The 17,958-nt window shown below is 36.4% G+C and overlaps 2 protein-coding genes across 2 annotated transcripts in view; one reads left to right on the plus strand and one right to left on the minus strand.

Annotated features, from left to right (window-relative positions):
- Positions 1–3,122: 3,122 nt before the first annotated feature.
- LOC139136534 (uncharacterized) lies at positions 3,123–12,570 on the plus strand. The gene is made up of 9 exons (XM_070704261.1): positions 3,123–3,530; positions 5,324–5,580; positions 6,970–7,035; positions 7,647–7,760; positions 8,641–8,750; positions 9,744–9,855; positions 10,394–10,521; positions 11,030–11,177; positions 11,746–12,570. The coding sequence occupies exons 1-9, from the start codon at positions 3,258–3,260 to the stop codon at positions 11,789–11,791; spliced, it is 1,254 nt and encodes a 417-aa protein (XP_070560362.1). The 5' UTR covers positions 3,123–3,257; the 3' UTR covers positions 11,792–12,570.
- A 1,946-nt stretch (positions 12,571–14,516) lies between these two features.
- The window catches only part of LOC139136524 (tetratricopeptide repeat protein 17-like), a 31,165-nt gene continuing 27,723 nt past the window's right edge, over positions 14,517–17,958 (minus strand). Inside the window, exon 21 of the mRNA XM_070704252.1 lies at positions 14,517–17,332. Coding sequence (XP_070560353.1) covers positions 17,204–17,332 — 129 coding nt within the window. The 3' untranslated portion in view covers positions 14,517–17,203. The remainder of the gene's footprint in view (positions 17,333–17,958) is intronic.

The raw sequence follows: 17,958 nt of genomic DNA on the forward strand, positions 1-17,958 counted from the left end.
CATATAAATGAGACAAATCAGAAAAAAGACAATGTTGGCAATGAGTTTCCCTCTGTAGGATTTATTTACAAGAGGGCGAAGATGTGGACCAGGTGCAAAGCACCACAAGCGACCGCATAAGCGGTCGAGGGGGAGGTCAGGAGGGGGGTGTCCCCCCTGCCATTGGAGCTTTTAAAAAATAGAGATTAAAATGGTGTTATTTGGTGGCACTTGGGGAGTATTTTTTCAGATTACACATCTTCCTCTGGTCTTCTTGCTCCTCAGTAGCTTCCTATAGTTTTGAAAATTGATTATTTTGGTTTCCTGGCTTCCCTTTCTACTGCGTGGTGAAATGCCTACATTCACCCTACCAAACATCATGCATATCTTATGATTTACAATTGATCAGCTGAGAAGATGTTTGCAAAATATAGTGAAATTTGCACATTTGTGTTTTTTGGGTGGCAATTTTTGCCCTTTTTTGATCAAAACATCTATTTCTCCGTAGCAGCATGTCCAAATTGATTGGATGTGTATAGATGTGGTGAAATTTCAATACTTGTCTTTTTAGGTCAATTTATGCCATAAATTTATGGTCAAAAAATCTGTATTCTCTGAAAGGGCTTGTCCAATTTCTTTGAAATTTGCTACATAAGTCATGCTCTTTTTTGTAATGGAAAAATTCTTCAGATAATTGTCATTCAGCATTTGCTACACATAACGATTAGTCATGCAGATTTCTTCAGTATTTGCTATAGAGAAACCTTCAAAGTTCAACCCTTTTGTGTGTTTGTGTGTCAGGATTTGTTGGATAGATGGCATTCTACGTAGTGTATTGTAGAATGTTAAAAAATGTGTTGCTATTGTGTTTAAGGCTGTTTTTTGAGAAAAAAGAACTGAAAATGCCTTTTTAAAAGCAAAATAATACATAATGACTTGATGTATAGGATAAAGCCCGAGTACGAGGGCTCTTCTGGTATATAAAGCCCAACCCAACGATAAAATGTCGAGGCCGCAGGCCGAGACATTTTATCGTAGGGTTGGACTTTATATACCAGAAGAGCCAGAGTACGAGGGTTTTATCCGACTTAAAAACTATCGCCCCTAACTGATATATTTTTGTTTTTAATGTGTTTACGTCAACCGTCCCCTTGTCAATGTAACATGTTTAGGATATGAATTAAAACTTTTATTTGTGAAATAGCCTTCCAATGTAATGGAACATCCTATAAATGCCCTAGGGCACATTATATAAATGCCCTAGGGCACAGCAGATTTTGTGTTGCAGTGGTTTCCGCTGTGTTACCAAATTTGAATATTAAAACGTACCAGATGTCTACAGAATATGACATGTTCACTTTTGATTGGACAGTACTTTACTACGGTGCTGTCATTCGTTTCTGGAATTTGGTGACCAAGGCTTTACGAGTAGATAAAACACCCTGAATTGAGCACTCTGATTGGTCAATCAACCGTAGATAGTTTTTAAATGTTGTTTTATCATTATTGACGTGTTTCTACTTGTTCACCCATTCTTGCATTCATCATTTCAATAAAATGCTGTGAAAAAAAATGAACCTGATGTGGCATGCATCTTTTCACCTTGATCTTAAAAGGCAAATATAACTTTCTGTCTTGACAACCATACCATAGTTTCAATGTTTTACCTAAAGTACCTGCTTGGTTTGTACGTAGGAAACAAGTAGAAAACAGGCTCTATAATTTTATAATTTTCAAGTGATCAGAATACAAAATTCCTTAAAAGATAAGATGATCACAACTTCCAGTATAAGGGATACAGTCACTCTAAATGTATACAATAAAATTAAAAATGTGCCTGGAGGATGTACTAAAAATATAGAAAGCTGCTTCCTGTAGGTAAAATCTAACAAAAAATCAAGATTTTAAAGACTTTTGCAGATTTTTTTTTACACATTTGTATTCTTATTTATTTTTTATTTATTTTGCAAACTAGTTTGAAGATTTTTTTCCTAACTTTCTGCTCTGAATTTTTTTTCCTTCTGTTTTTGACCACCCCCTCCCAAGATCTAATGGTCCATCCCTAACACTCAGCTCATATTGACGTGAGAAGAAAGGTTTCTCCCAGACGGGTTGCACAGAAAACCGAACCAAACAAAAGAAGAAGTCAAAGCAAAGAAAACATATGTAGTTGTAAAGATAGTAACCTGTGGTGCAGTTAGAAACAAGTGTCCGACTTATCTATTTTTCAGTCCAACCCTAAAATGTTACGGTCGACTTGTCAAACCCAAGATGGACGCGATTGGAACTCAGTGGGATACTTAGATATTGTACTATGTTGATTTAATCAGCAAATTTAAGCTGACATCGACTTTTCTTCTTTTTTTTCTGCAATTCTCTTGTTTTTATGGGTAATTTCTTATATTGTAACTTTCAGCTATATGGCAGTAACACTTTTGAAAAATTGAACAATAAAAAGATCATATTCTCCCAAATGATTTCCATTCGGGTTTATAGGAGATTCTCGGAGGGCAAGTCACACAATCACTTAGCGATCGCAGGTATATGTATCTGACATTCGAAGTGTGTCCTCTTCAGTGCCTCTTTTTGCCATGTTTTGTCCCAGCAACTAGACTGTCAGTCTGATTAAAATCTGCTCATGGCTATCATCACTTTAGGTCATCGCCTAGGCCATTGTCGCGCCTTGGAGCTATCAGTATCACACGCAGTGGCCTAAAAGATTGAATTATGAAACATTGAATATTGCATCTAGATCAACCACATATTGCTTCTATGAATCAAAACATGGGCCTTGGCCTGCCTCTAAACTGTTTGGGTCAGTGTTTCACGCTGCACGTCGGATGAAATTCTGTTACATATCGCTGATACGTCAATGGTGCAACAACCCCGGTGGTGATGTATGCTGCTGGAGTTTTATGTCCCAACAGTTCATTGACCCCATTAGGTCAACGTGTATTTTGCATATCGATGTCGCGATGTCGTATGTATGCTTCCATACGTTCTTATCATTTCAGCCCATCTTCCTTTTGCAAAGATTGAATTAAGGTGTCGATACCTAATAGGGAGAATTAACGATGAAAAGAAGAGACATTGAAGCCATTGAATCTTTGCATCCGAAAACTATTCGTATTCTTATTTTATTTTGATCTGCTATCATAACCAGGGACAGCACGGTACAGGTATGTGGACTTCGAACTCGTGGAGTAAATCGTTCTAGGGCTCCAGTTGCTCATTCTCCGAACAACTTAGCGCTGTCAGGTTGTTAGAAAGAAGACATAATGTTGTGTTTTATTTTCTGTAGTATCGTGTTCTTGTATTTCTTGAGAAATCTTTATCTGCCAGAACCTGTCGCGCTGTACGGTCAGTACGCGCAGCCCGGTCCGTGGTATTGGGAGAAACGTGGAATATTTTTGCTGCTTCTGAAGCTCAGAAAATGGCGGGCGGAGAGGGACCAGCAAAAAGCGTCCGGTGGAGGGGCCGGATATGGAGTACGTTCAAAGAGCAATGTTGCAGAGATGGAATGTGCGCAGAAGCTACCTAGCACACCAAAGGTAATGTCCAAATCTCGATTGCATTCCGGTATTTTGTCGTAAGTTTATACAGGCAGACACTGACGACCGCCCCCCCCCCCCTCCGTTATTTGCGTTCTGAGTTAGGGAATACTCTGCAAAAGTTTTGCGTCATAGCAAACCGCAATAAGTTGTTGTTATTTTAATCCATTTTAATAGGTGTGCTGTGGTGCAAAGAGATGGCAGAAAAATTATCATGGCTAGACAGCTATCTTATGAGAAATGTAGTGACCCCCTGGTCTTTGTATTACTTATATTATCTTTTTACAATCATGAAGTGCAATTTCATTGCTTTGATAGGGGCACAGGGTGTTATGATTTGATCATGATATTTTTTGGTATGCTATAGTTTGTTGAAAGTTCCACTCATAATTATTCTACTTGTACACACAATTATTTGCAAACATTGTAACTTTACAAATGTTTTGAATAATTCAATAAATTTGATTTCACCTCCATACAAGCAACTCATTCTCCCATTCATTACAAGTTTGCTGATGATTTTGAATGTGACGATATTGAACTCCTGACAACTTTCAATAGCGACAACGCTGCTGTCTCATACTGTAAATTTTACAGTAAGTCTGTGATCAGGGGTTTGAGTCCACAGTTCATTGTCCAATCACAAGAGATTAAAGGTCACCCACCCAGCCTTCAGCTAAACAAACACATAAAGATTGCATATTTAGCTCAGATTGCAATTTGGGTATAAATGTCAAAGACAAAGTAAAGAGGACAGATTTTTAAGTTTTTAAAATTTTTCAATTCTTTGCTGGCCAGTGCAATAAGTTGTTCAGAGTCTTTTTGAAACTTATTTCAGAAACAAAGCTTTTACTGTCTTGTTTGTATGAAAATTAACGTTTCAATGTTTTCTACCATACAATCAAGACAGAGAATGGTGAAAAGTTTGATGACATTAGATTTCTGATCAGAAGTATTTCTTTTATCCTTGGACTAATTGCACAGATATCCCTTATTTTTATTCCCAATTCAGCAACAGAGAATATAATTAACCCTTTGAGCGCCAAAATCAATTTTTCTCACCTTAAGAAAATACACGCCACTTAATTTTTTTCAGATTTTGTTAAAATTTTGATAACAAACTGTAGCCAATGAAATGTGATGTCCATTTGATCCAAAATTATCAAAAAATTACAGAAAAATTCATAAAAGTTTGTTAAAATGTTGCACTAAAATTTTGGCGGGGAAAAATTACAGCACTCAAAGGTTAAAAACATCCTTTTGTAAACTTCATATTGCCGTCATGTCCTGATGTGTACTGGTATATCAAAATCCAGTTGGGAATGAAAGCATTTAAAGCCCCAGTGCTGCTAACTTTTGATGATAATTTCACCATTTTTATTTTGAATGTGAATCATAATTCCTTGTTCTTCGCCCAAAAGAATGTTGATACACACAGTATCCAGCTTGTCAACTCAGCCCCTATGGTTGTAAAGTGCATTATTATTGTGGTCCAGACTAGAATTCAAATGTAAACAATATTCATGCATTTTACACATGTAGACGCTAAGTTGACAAGCTAAATAGTGGGTGTTTCAACATTCTTTGGGGAGTAGAATAAGAAGTTGCAATTGATCTATAAAGTAAAAATAGTGAAAAAAACCATCGAAAGTTAGCAGCACTGGGGCTTTAAGTGAAACCTTTATAACACTTACCGGTATATCTCAAAACAGTCATGAATGACTTATCAAGTTTCTCAATTTTCAACTCTTAACTCTACTTCCTTTCCACACATGGATATACTTACCCTATAGGCTGTTGATGCTGTGTATTTCAATGGATCCAATGAAAATGGTGCTTACATTGTCACTGCATTGTCCAGAAGACCAAAGAATGTGGCCCAGATTGTGCTCTTCCTGAACATTCCAGAGGTGGGTTTGTTCCAACTTCCGGAGCATCCGGATTCCACCGTGTATGAATGTGATCCTGACGCTCATGATGCAGGAGGATTGAAGTTGAAGTGCACCACTCCAATGAAGGAATGGAAAATTGAATATGATGGCAAACTTAGGCAAGTCTTCCTGAAAATGAACTTTTTTCTGTACTCACCCATACATTTGAAAGTTTAAATGTTGTTGCTGAGAGAGCACAACTGTACAGTATCATAAATGTTATAATCTGTAAGGAACCTAGTTTGTTTGGTAAGATATTTGCAATGTGGTTCATTTTGTGGAAATTACCACACTACATTTTTCCATTTGAACGATTCCACCTTATTATCAAATTTATCTAACACTAACAGGAAATTTATGTAGATGATAAAAAGTTGAATTGAGAAAATAGATCAACAACATCTGACATGTACGTCCAGTAATGTGAGAACGAGGGATTGAGAAACTTTCAAAGGAGCATTTAAAAAGTTAGCTCTGCGTGGTAGGGCTGTGTGTGTATATACAGTGGGAGACTGTATAACGCCGATAACACAGCCCTGCCATGCAGAGCTATTAAAAAGTGCACCCAATATGCATTTGTGATGTAATGTCTGGTATTTTGCAGAAGTAATGGTATCAGAAACAACATCCTCAATTATATATGAACAAAGATGCATGCATGATCAAGAATATATTGATTACATTTCATACATTTCATTGTTTTCCTATTCCTCCAACCAAAGTTTGTTAAAAGATATATCACTTGGAACATAGGCTGCCGTAGTCACTTGGCTTTTCTCAGCAGTAGTTACAAGGTGGCTGTTTGGTTTTTCTTGGCAGTGTAGGCAGGCTGAGATTTGTGCGGCAGCTTACCACTAGTGAGACAGTCTGTTGATGTTTATTATTGAAATTTACTATTCTATTTATATGCCAACAGACTTGTTGCGTTAGTCTTGCTAAAATACAAAATAATAACCTTCCAAATGCAACACAGTACGTGCAACCTGCAATTGTTATAATTGACAACTGATTCCAATCCAGACTAGAATTCATTTCCACGACATCAACATTTGATATTTAAGCTATAAAGCACAATCAGCAATGTGCCACGAGATTTTGACCAGTTCACGACATAATAAACGAGCAATAGCGACAAATGTAAACACTACCCACGATGTTTTGGCAATTGATGAAAGTTAAACCATGTTTGTCAAAATGTACATCGTAAAATTTGAAATATTGCAGCTACATATGTATGTATGTTGACATGATGCATCTACCGGTAGGGTAGATATTGTGCATGAAATACCAGTACAGTGTTTGTAAAGAAGAAAGTTGTACAGACATAGTTCTGGTCCCCGCCCTTTGAAATAAATAAATAGGACACTTGTTGTGAGATTGCACGTGAAATCACTGTGTGCAACATTTAAAAGCCACATTGTAAATACTTGCATGTGACCTACCAGTATTTTGTTCAGATGATATTACCCGGTGTCCAGGAATTAAACTCTGGAATTATCTCCTCACAGGAAAGGACCCAGGGATGAATGGAAGGATGATGATGAGGGCTTGGTTGATGCAAAACTTGAATTCACGTAAGTTATAAGTGGTCGTTGAAATATGTTTAGTGAGAGAAGTACTGAATGCGTTTCGTTCAATCCCTGTATACGGTGTTTAGTACCCGCATAATCTGACTAAGAAGGATGATAATAAAGGAAATTCAATTTTGAAAGTTGCAGAAAAAGGCAATGAAATGTTTAAGTAAAATCTTCAGGGTTTGAATGTGAATTGTTAATATTTAAATGGTAAATACATGTATGTCAGCAAACTGTAACTTGCTGCAGCTTTTGCTTCAGTTTCTCTGTAAAATGATTCAAATAATTTTAGAATGGCTTCCTTGCCATTGCGTACATAATAATTATACATTAAAACCTCTGTTTTATTCAGAAAACATGATTTGTCTTTGATCCACGTTATCTATTCTTGTGTCTGTCTGAAACGTTAACCCTTTGCACCCTGACCCCTGGTACTCTATGACAGCATCGGATATTTCTGTCCAAGCCGGGTTCAAAGGGTTAAAGGAGAAGTTCATCATTATTAAAAACAGAACATTATTCCCCTTTTTTGAAGCTGCCGTTTTTGAAGAGTCTCTCATCAGCATTGTATTTTTTCAATCAACAAACAATCATTCAAATTCCATTTTCAGGTGGACTGCCTATACTGACTTTTATGACTTTGATGTGGATCAAGCTCCAGAAACCATATCTGATGCCATTGCTAAACAACAATGGAGCAGAGAATTCTTCAAGACCCTGAAAGAGTAAGATGTTAATGTCATTTAGCAGCCTCCCCCCAACACACATATGGTACACACACACACACTACAAATGGGTATACAGTTGAGATTTAGTTCAACTTGCGACTTACCTGTAAGTAGCTCCAGCTACACTGAAGAAATCACATGCAAATAGAGAGTATAGCAGCCTACAGAGGGGTTTATTGTCATTACGTGACATTTTGTTGTGTAAAAGTGTTTTTTAGTCCCCTAGACTTATAGATTAGGCCATGTCAAAGCGCCTGTGCATGTCTCCATTCACGCAAATTTCTTAGATGCCTGGAGCAATTTCTTTCCGAAACTTGGTACAAGGATTAGTACCTATGTCATACACATGTATATCGATTTATTTTGTGATACCGTCCAATATGACCATCATTTCCATAGGGTCTAAATTTATGAACCAAGTGGGGACTATATCATTGACAATGACTTGTTTCCAGTAGTTTTGCATTAACGAATGAAGAAAATTTATTTTTAAAGCTTAGTAGCCATCATCAAACAGAAATCCAGTGCCAGGGACCAAGCATTGTTTCAAAGAGTAAAACTATGCCAGGCTATGGCAGTGAAGTTGAAGATTATTCCACAGTGAAAAAAAGAGACGATTGAGATTTTACTAACACAGAACAGTACAGTATTTATGGAAGAGTAGAACTGTTTTAGACATTCGTTGCGAGTAACGTAGAGAAGCAATTATAACTTTCAGTTGCTTCACAAAGAATGTCTTGAACTCTCTTCTACTGAATAAAAGTGATTACCAGTATTACTAGTATAATCCGTTGATAATTATTTGTAGTAAAATACCGTAGTTCGCATTTCATTACCTTTTTCAACTCTGTGTGATTATTGTTGTTGTTTCTATCAGTTCACATCAGACCCACTATGAACAGTTTGGAGAATGGAAGGGCACAGTTCAAATTGACGGCAAGGAAGCCATGAACTTGACCTTCAAGGGCATGAGAGATCACTCCTATGGTAGGTATAGAGGATCTGTCTTGGCTAAGGCTTCATCAATCACTGTTTACGTACCGTACATTTAGTCTTCCAAATCAAGTTGTCTGAAATCCTCAGTGTCATTGTTATACATTTGCTGCATCTATGATGATTTTGTATGAGGTTTTGCTCCACATTTTTTACCATGAACATGATTAGAACTAATTTGGGAGAATTGGATCTTTTAATTGTTCAATTTATCAAAAGTGTGTGGTGCCCTATAGCTACATGTAAAAGCTGCAATATTACAAATTACCCACAAAAGGAAGTGTATTTCAAAAAATGAAAAGCAGACGAGCTTACACATTTGCAGATCAAACCTACATTAATACACAATTCAATTATGCTAAATTAGTTCCAATGGGGTTCATGCTATGCTATTTCAACTGAGTCATATAGTACCGTTTATGGAGTTGGACAGATTGTGACAATATCATATTGGAGAGACAACGGTGCGACAATACTTGATCAGCATTTCTTTTGCTTTTTGTCGAAATAATGATTAATGTTTTAATTTGAAGATATTTGAACAGAATGGGACTTTGATGGAATCATTATACAACTGTACACTTTTCACCCAAGTAGGAGGAAACCATTGATAAGAACAATTAAATTGAAATTGCAAAAACATTTCTGATCACATTCTGTGGCAAAAGCCCGCATGTGGTTAATCTCTGAGGCTAATAAACACGTTTGGTAAGCTACACTTGGCACTAAATGCTTTAGTGCAAAGAGTTCAAACATTGTCCAACTTGATTGTAGTCTGTGCATTTCATGCCCAAGACTCTGTACTACATGTACTGGTAGATACTGTAAACTCTCAAACAATGACTATGTGCAGCCTTTTCTGATAGAACTGTGATTCAAAAAATTGTCAGTGCTCCTGTGCTATTTTTATAAAGGAAAGTGTTTTATATTCAGAGGTGACTGTAGTCTGTTTCTCTGATGAACCACTACTATCTTTTCTGTTGCCAGGGAAACGCCGTGAGTGGGGTGATTTCCATCGGTATGGAATTCACATGATCCATCTTCAAGATGGCACTTCAATCAATCTTGGCAAGATCTGCCTCCCTGAGACACTTTCTGAGTAAGTCGGATATCAGTTCAGAATTCAGATCAGATGGAAATAAATTATCCCACAATTAATGATGTGTATCTGTGTGTGATGTAGAGTACATAGCATTTTACGATTTGAAAAAATACTCTGATTAACTTTGATCATAGATAACTAAATTGCCGTCGGCAAAGCTGGCATAGGTAGGATTCACTGTCAGTGCAGGTCATCAATTAATATGCATTGCAAGGGTGTAATGAAACATTGCGATGAATTTTAGCAAAATACTCTGCTACTTTGTCATTGGAACAAACTTGTCTTTCATCTTTTAATTTATTCATCAAATTAAGACACTGTTCGATGTGTCCGTTTTCAAAATTATCACATGTAACTTTAATTCTGACTGACAATGCATTGTGAACTTGACTTTAACAGAAAGGCACAGGTGAGCAGCAGATTCAACATTGCCAATAGAACTAAGTGCCATGAATACCAATTATGAGTTCATTAGTGGTAGACTCAGGCATAGAATTTGTCACATTGATACTGTATGAAATCTTACTCTTTGCAGCCTTTCCATTGGTTACATCATGACACCAGATGGTCAGAAAAAGTCAATCACATCCACTGATATGTCTCTACCAAAGCTTGGTGAAGATGGAGTCCCACCCAAAAGCTATGAAGTCACCTTTGCAGTCGGTCAGTAAAGATAATACCCAGTATCATGGATTATTCATTGTTATAAGTTCCTATACCTATTTTTATGGCCCATTCACTAGTGATTGAGAAATACTTTTAACTTGAAATTGATGTTACAAGGCCAGTAGCTGTCACTTTTGATGACTTTTTTTCAGTAATTTTGTTTTTTAATTTCAACTCTAGCTTCTTTTTTTACTCCCTAAAGCATGTTGAAACACCAGCTATTTAGCTTGTCAACACAGCATCTATATGACAGTGTAAAGTGTACTGTTGTTGTTCACAGTTCAATTCTGGAATTCAGTCGTCAGCAATAACAATGCAGTCTACACATGTACATGTACATGCTGAGTTGACAAGCTGAATACTGTGTATCTCAACATGGTCTGGGAGTACAACAAGAAACTGTAGTTGACATCAAAAAACAACGATAGTGAAAAAATCATCTAAAGTTATAGCTACTGACCCTTTTAAGTCTCCTGCCATTGGTTGGTTTGCTTTTCATTGACAGGTGAGGAGAAGTACAACATGCAAGTGGATGTCAAGTTAGCTCCAATATTCTACATGGGATTCAACTGGGAAGCTAAGATCTATGAACAAATGATCAGTGTCAATGTCAACGGACAGAAAGGATATGGAATAGCAGAATTCCTCTACAGGTATGTTGTCATGGTAACTATGGGTACATTATCATGGTATGTGTTAAGCTCTGTGTTTAACCCTTGAATGCTGTAATTTTCCCACCAAAATTTTGGTGCAAAATTTTAACAATTTTTATGAATTTTTCTGTAATTTTTTTAATTATTTGGACCAACGGACATAACATTTCATTGGCTACAAGTTTTCATCAAAATTTTGGCCAAAAATCTGAAAAAATTTGACTGGGGTAATTTTATAAAGGCAACAAAAGTTGACTTTGGCACTCAAACGGTTAATGTTGGTCTGTGTCATATGGTTTATGTCCATGTACCGGTTGAGCATATGTTGTTGTTAATTTGTATTCATGGCTGTGTTTAGAGAATGTAAAGGTTGGAAACGTTATTCCATGGTGCGATAGCAGAGTTTTGTTGGAGAGAGAGAGAGAGAGAGAGAGAGAGAGAGAGAGAGAGAGAGAGAGAGAGAGAGGAGGGGGGCAGAGGCTAAGTTTAAATGTTGTACAGTGTATGGATATTTTTAGAATTCTTTATTATTGACCTCAAAAATTTTTGTTCCTTTTTTCATTTTAAGGTGGTACCTGGGATGTCCTCGTCAAGCCAAGGAAAGCTTTGATTAAAAGGAAGACTAGTTTCTTTCCACAATTGATAAAGGAGAGACATCAAAATGATTAGCATTATCTGACATGTTGTGAAGACTTTCAGTTTCAGTTACTTTTTATAAATTTTGTCAGGGTGGATTATGTTATTAAAATAACACCATCAAAGTTTTGTATAATATCAAATTGTGTGTGGTCACAAAAATTGATGTCACTAGTGTGAAAGACATTTAAGCAAATCAATGTGCAATATGCTACAAAACATGAAAAGTCAATGATTTTCCACAAACTTTTGAAACAAGCAAGAGATTTTTTATATAAATGTCTTAGGGTAATATTTTTCGACATACTGGTATATTATGGTGCTTGTATTGACAATGCAAAGACAGGGGAAGATTTTGTAATGGGCATTTACTGGATTGTAACTAGATGAAATATATTGGTCATGTGATTAAAGGCAACTTCAGCTCTGCCAATTACAAACTACAAGAAATACAGGGATTTTTACATGGCAAGCTGAAATGCTCTTTCATCATTCTAGCTCAAAATCTCATAGCCTTTTGTGTTCAAGTCTTTTGTGATGAAATCTTTTTCTGTACTGCTGATTTGACTCATTTTCTTCCTATCTCTGTTACTGTGTCGCTTGATTACATAGAGTACATGTATGGGACATGCTTGATTGTGAATTGCAGTCTGGAAATCTGGGCTTGGGGAGTTTGTCAGACACTCAAAATTGTTATGTGACACTTTATTGATCTGCTGCTTGTGTAATAAACTCGTATTTTAGCCTTTGGAGTAAATGAATTTCTACCATCTTGTGTGAAAATGAACATCTTATTCTCCGGAGATAACACTATGGCGACCACTATGAATTTCAACAATGGGTCAATTTTAGATATTTTTCTCTCATCCCAAGCTCTACACAGGGACCACCTATTTTCAAACTTGATTATGAATTTGCAAGTTTAAAACTTTTCAGTCTGGAAGTGTGTGCTATCGTATGTCTTCCAAATTTAATTTTTCCATACAGGGATCACACTGGGTATTGCAACCACTGGGAATTTCAAATATCGGTCATTTTAGATAATTTTTCTTTCTCTTATCTCAACATTTGATAATGAATTTTAAAATTTCAGTCTGGAAGTGTGTGCTACCTTAAGGTGGTTGGAAAGGCTAGAGCGTCAGTTATAAATTTAAACAATACTATTAAAATATAAAAGTAGTCAACATTCTCTGTGGAATAAAAAAACTAGACATTTGGGCACAAAGGCATTGCAGAGTTATAGCCTTTTAAAACTTCTGAAAAACTGACCAAATAAGAAGAAGTTGGGCAGTCCTTAGTGTATTAACTATGGTAGACGTCCCCTAGCTTTTATAAAATGTTTGAAAAGGGAAAGTCATTATTTGCTGTTTTTAAGGAAAGTTTGACAAGGTGGTGCTGGCATTCAGAGTGAGTGACTGCTATTGTAAATGCATTTTTAGATTCTTTGAGTGTCAAAGAGGTGTCAAAAGTGAGATTGACCAAAAAAAACTGCTCTATGACTTCAAAAGAGGGGTGCAAATATGGCTTGTTTTCAACATTTTGACAGAATAACAGTTTTCCTACATAATTGTATACCAATTTAATCCAACTTTGAAATGAGATATGGGTATGGAATTTTTACAGCCTATTAACAAGGTTACAGATAAGATTTGTACGGCACAATTTTCTTGTATTTGAAGTACTTTTTGAAAAATAACATTTTGAAATTTGAAAGAATTTTTAATAATTTTTTGATATATAAACCCATGTAAAATCATAAAAACAAATTTTATTTACAAATCCTGCCGTACAAATCTTACAATAAATAGTGTCAACATATTTATAACTAATTTGGTAATATTAATACTATCCAATTATTATGAAATTCAAATATGTAAAAAAAATATGAAAAATTAAATTTAATATTTACTTGTGTCATATTTCAAAATCATGGCTGCAAATATACAATTTTATATTCTTTGGAGAAAATATTAACTAAGGGAGTTATCCTGAAAAGCTGAACTAAATATCTTGATTCTAACACTTGAAACTTGACATTAACTCTGAGAAAAGAATTGGTGCAAAAATAGCCTTTCCAACACCTTAAATGTCTTCCCATGACCTTGTAATGAGACCATTGAGAATGTCTAGGCTTACCAGCCGTTATCACCAACCACTGAACTGTCTTATCATTTTCAAGATATAGATAGACCATAGAAGAGACTGTCTAGGATATATCCTGGCATGTTTGTAAACCTGTCAGTTATTGTATATTTAGAGTCATGCGAATATTGGGCTCCCTCTGGCAAAAATTTTCTCATAAGTCCATTCTAAAGATCTTCTAATGTTGTAAGTTGCTCTCAGGTTCAACCTAACAGCAGGGCATACAATAACAAGTTGATCACACTTGAAAATTAATACATTGGGTTGGCTGTGGCACCACATACCTTGTACGAATGCATATCATACTTCTGAAAAGTTTGGACAAATGTTTTCAGTTGTGTGTGACTAACAGATACTGGTGCTTTCACAGTATTGTGAAATTCAGCATCTACACCCCCAATGGAGGGCAGATCTCAGCACTCTATTTGTTCACTCTCACAATGCAATTCAGTGAGCACACTTCTGAAACATGCATCTTAACATACATCTTACTTTGTTAACATGGTACAGGGCAAAGTTTTTTTCGAAAACACAAATGAAAGCAATGCAGACATTCTCCTCTTAATCAATTTAAAAGCATTTTAATTACTCCTGATTGTACCCACCACCAGTAGATGGGGCAGTTTATAGTACCATTTATCATTTATAACAAAACGTACAAATGTTGCCAAGAACCAAAAACAGAAACAAACACTTTCACATTCATTTGCGTAGACTTGGCGCTGAAAGAATAATCTTACATATTTCACTTCAGAGTCAATTTATTTCATAATTCAATTCCTTTTTAAGTTGTAGCATGATTTTGTTGGATTGCTTTCAATTTCTTTGTCAGCCATTTTGACTGGTGCGTTATGGGCGTGCAGCCATGGCAACAGGGGGAGCCATTCATCATTAGACTGTACCATGACCCAATGACAGGCTGCTTCAGAGTCTGCACCTTGACTCCATGATTTTATTTTGCAATATGTCCTTTGTCACTCTCTACTGACTGCCCTATGGGGACCCGGATGAATTTACTGAAATATGCAAAATCTGTAATTTCTAGACTTATTGTACAACTTATCTCTTGTGAATCATGGATCACTTGATTTTAGGGTATTTGTACTGAAATATATTGTATAAATTTGAGAAATAAATCATGTAAAGGCAACAGAATATCTGCGGGTTCATTTATTGAAAATTTGTTCATCCAGGTTTGAAATTTATCATGATGTCACTACCCAATAAAAGGGTTTACCCAGACGTCAGTTTTGCCTTTCCGTAAGTTCAGTACTGGTGCAACATTTAATCTATGTGTTCAGTAGATTTCAGCAATTCCATGTGTGATTGCACCAAAGCTGTATTGCGTGAAAGTGGAATAGCCATGTTCAGTGCACAATGCAAAAATTTCAGTCTGCAATTCTCAACCTGAAACACTTGATCGTCATCCCCTGAGGAGGTACTTGTAACCCACCAAACCACCTTAAACAATGGGCTCAAACCATTTTGTGCTTTTGAAGGGGATTGCAAGTAGCTACCTGAATATTTAACACATTTTGCAATGGCACCAATTTGGTGAAATTTCTCTGTTTACCGATTCATCTGTACCACAATACAGCTTTGAATGAAACCGACACTCGAAATTGCCATGACTACACACAACATGATAATTCTTCTGTGATTCTAGCTGTGATGACACACTACTGCCTTCTGTATGGGTGATGTTCAACTTAACAGGTTGAGAAAAAGCTGAAATTTGAAATGTAGCAAGCAAATGAGAAGAGAATCAACTTGATTAAACTTTTCCGGATAATTTGTATCAGGTTCAGACTATTTTTCTGTCATTGAGAAATGCTTTGACAAAAGCTGATGCAAAAGACAATTTTCCATGTGCAGCGAGATCTTATGAGATCTTGGTATCTGATTTACAAATCACTTGTCACTGAAAGGAAACATACCAGCTGTTGTGTAAGAGGCAAGTCTGGTTGGCACACTACAAGAACACTGTGTTTCGCCCTAATCATGGAAATCAGTGCTCATCCATAGGTGTCTTTCATGGTAAATACAAACATACCCCCTAACATAATGTTGACTTCTACTACAGAATAGCATGGGCCCAGCATTCTGCAGTCCTGCCAAATGTGTGTAGTTTAACCCAAATTAGTGATTTGCATCAATGCTGTACAGGGGACACACTTCCCCCGGTGCGACATCTCTGTGGAATGCAAGCATTACATTACAAGCAAACAAGATCTCATAAAGTCTAGTGCAAAATGGAAAATAGTCTGTAGAATTTATATAGCGCTAATCAGGAATGCAGTCTTGTGGTTAAGTATAGCATTGTGCACTACATCAGCTGTCGCTGACAGATTTTCAGGCAAATTTTGTCCTTGTGCACCTCTTTGTTTATTGCTGCAGTTTGTGGTCAGAACCTGTGACATGATTTTTGGTAGTTTCATTCATCATATCTGTGGGTAACTAAGTACCAATTTTGCCATTATTTGTGTGAGGGTACTTTCTGAAAATCTCATCAAAGCTTTTAGATTTGTTTTCGACATGTAATGATGAGAATGTCCTGCTGTCATTAGAAATAAGTGTAAATGAATGAAGATCTCGCTGGACACTACCAGACTGATTCTGTTCACAGATCCATGTTGAATTTGAAGTTCTTACAGCACTGCTGTGAAACCACATGTAAGATAGGTACAACAGTGATTTTGAAGGCGTAAACACATCATCAAAATGACTGACTCTTTCATCCCTATTCTCAATACAGTGGTCCCCACAAAAGCAATGAACGCACCTGGGTTGGACCACTGAGTGATAGCAATAGGGGTGACATACACAGTGTTACATGGTTAGGTTTTACTCCAGTATGTGAAAACTCGAAATTCAGCAGTGCAATTTCCAAATCGTTGACAATCATTCACAAATGAATTGAATGAGTGCAATATTTTCCAATCACTTAGTTGAGGGGCTTGATGGGGAAAATCAATTCTGCTTGGACAGAGCTCAGAGAGTGTACAGAGTTCAAAACCATTTTTATCAAAGGGTAGGTCAGCTTCCTGCTTTGGCTGACTGTATCAGGCGGAATGGTGATTTTCTTGCAAGTACCAAGAGCAAATGTCATTTTGTAAGCTGTACTCCCCTATTTTGAATAGTGAGTCTGATCATCGCCGCTCAAGAGAAAAGACCACACCAAAATTTGAACTGTGGGATGAATTAGCCTTGATTTCATTGCAAACACAAAACTGAATTTTCTCTATGTGTTATTTCTTGCTGTTCCGTTGCTGAAGGAGTTGGCATTGTATTGTGTTTATCCTTTCCACTGCTGGCTGGAACTCTGGTTGAAGTTTTAAAGTGGCCTCATAGTACCGTATTGCCTCTACGTAGTTCTCCTGCAAGACAATAAGAATGCACAGCATTATGTGATATCTCTGCAGATCTATTCACTCGATTCAATGCAAGAATTTTCATCTGTGATGAATGAGATACATATTACATATGGTCAAGCACTTCATTGATTTGCAAGAGATTGATTTTCAACAATATCTCTGTGGCAAATACTTTCGTAAGTGTTTATTTGAGTACTGTTTCTGCTGTCAATGTCCACTGTCTGATCATCAAATATTCTGTTGTTTTTTTCTAATTTCAGAAAAAGGAAGAATCTTTAACATTCACCTATGGTGGCGCTCTTCATTTCCCGTTTGACACTCCCTATATTACAAAGAGCAATTTCATATAGGATTGAGACTGAATTTGAATGCTAGATATTTAAAAATGTTTCACTCTTTCAGGCCTGACTTTCTGGTAACTTACCAGAGCTACCCCTATATGAAGGGGTTTAGGCCTGAAAGGGTTAAAACTCTACTGCCTTTTAGAAATATTATTCAAATGCTCTCTCTTTTTCCCTTTATCTATCTGCAATGGTGTTTTTTCTGAACTGAATTTCTAAATTTTTTTGACTGGTAATATTACCCAAATTTGTCATCAAACTTTTTACACAAGGATTGTTTTCTAAGTT

The sequence above is a fragment of the Ptychodera flava genome, chromosome 1 (genome assembly GCF_041260155.1).
Source record: "Ptychodera flava strain L36383 chromosome 1, AS_Pfla_20210202, whole genome shotgun sequence".
Classification (NCBI taxonomy): Eukaryota; Metazoa; Hemichordata; class Enteropneusta; family Ptychoderidae; genus Ptychodera; species Ptychodera flava.

Coding starts and splice junctions, on each gene's coding strand:
- LOC139136534 (XM_070704261.1), top strand. CDS start 3,258: ATGTTGTGTTTTATTTTCTGTAGTATCGTGTTCTTGTATTTCTTGAGA. Junction 5,581..6,969: donor GAATATGATGGCAAACTTAG/GCAAGTCTTCCT, acceptor ATCTCCTCACAG/GAAAGGACCCAGGGATGAAT. Junction 7,761..8,640: donor TTCTTCAAGACCCTGAAAGA/GTAAGATGTTAA, acceptor TGTTTCTATCAG/TTCACATCAGACCCACTATG.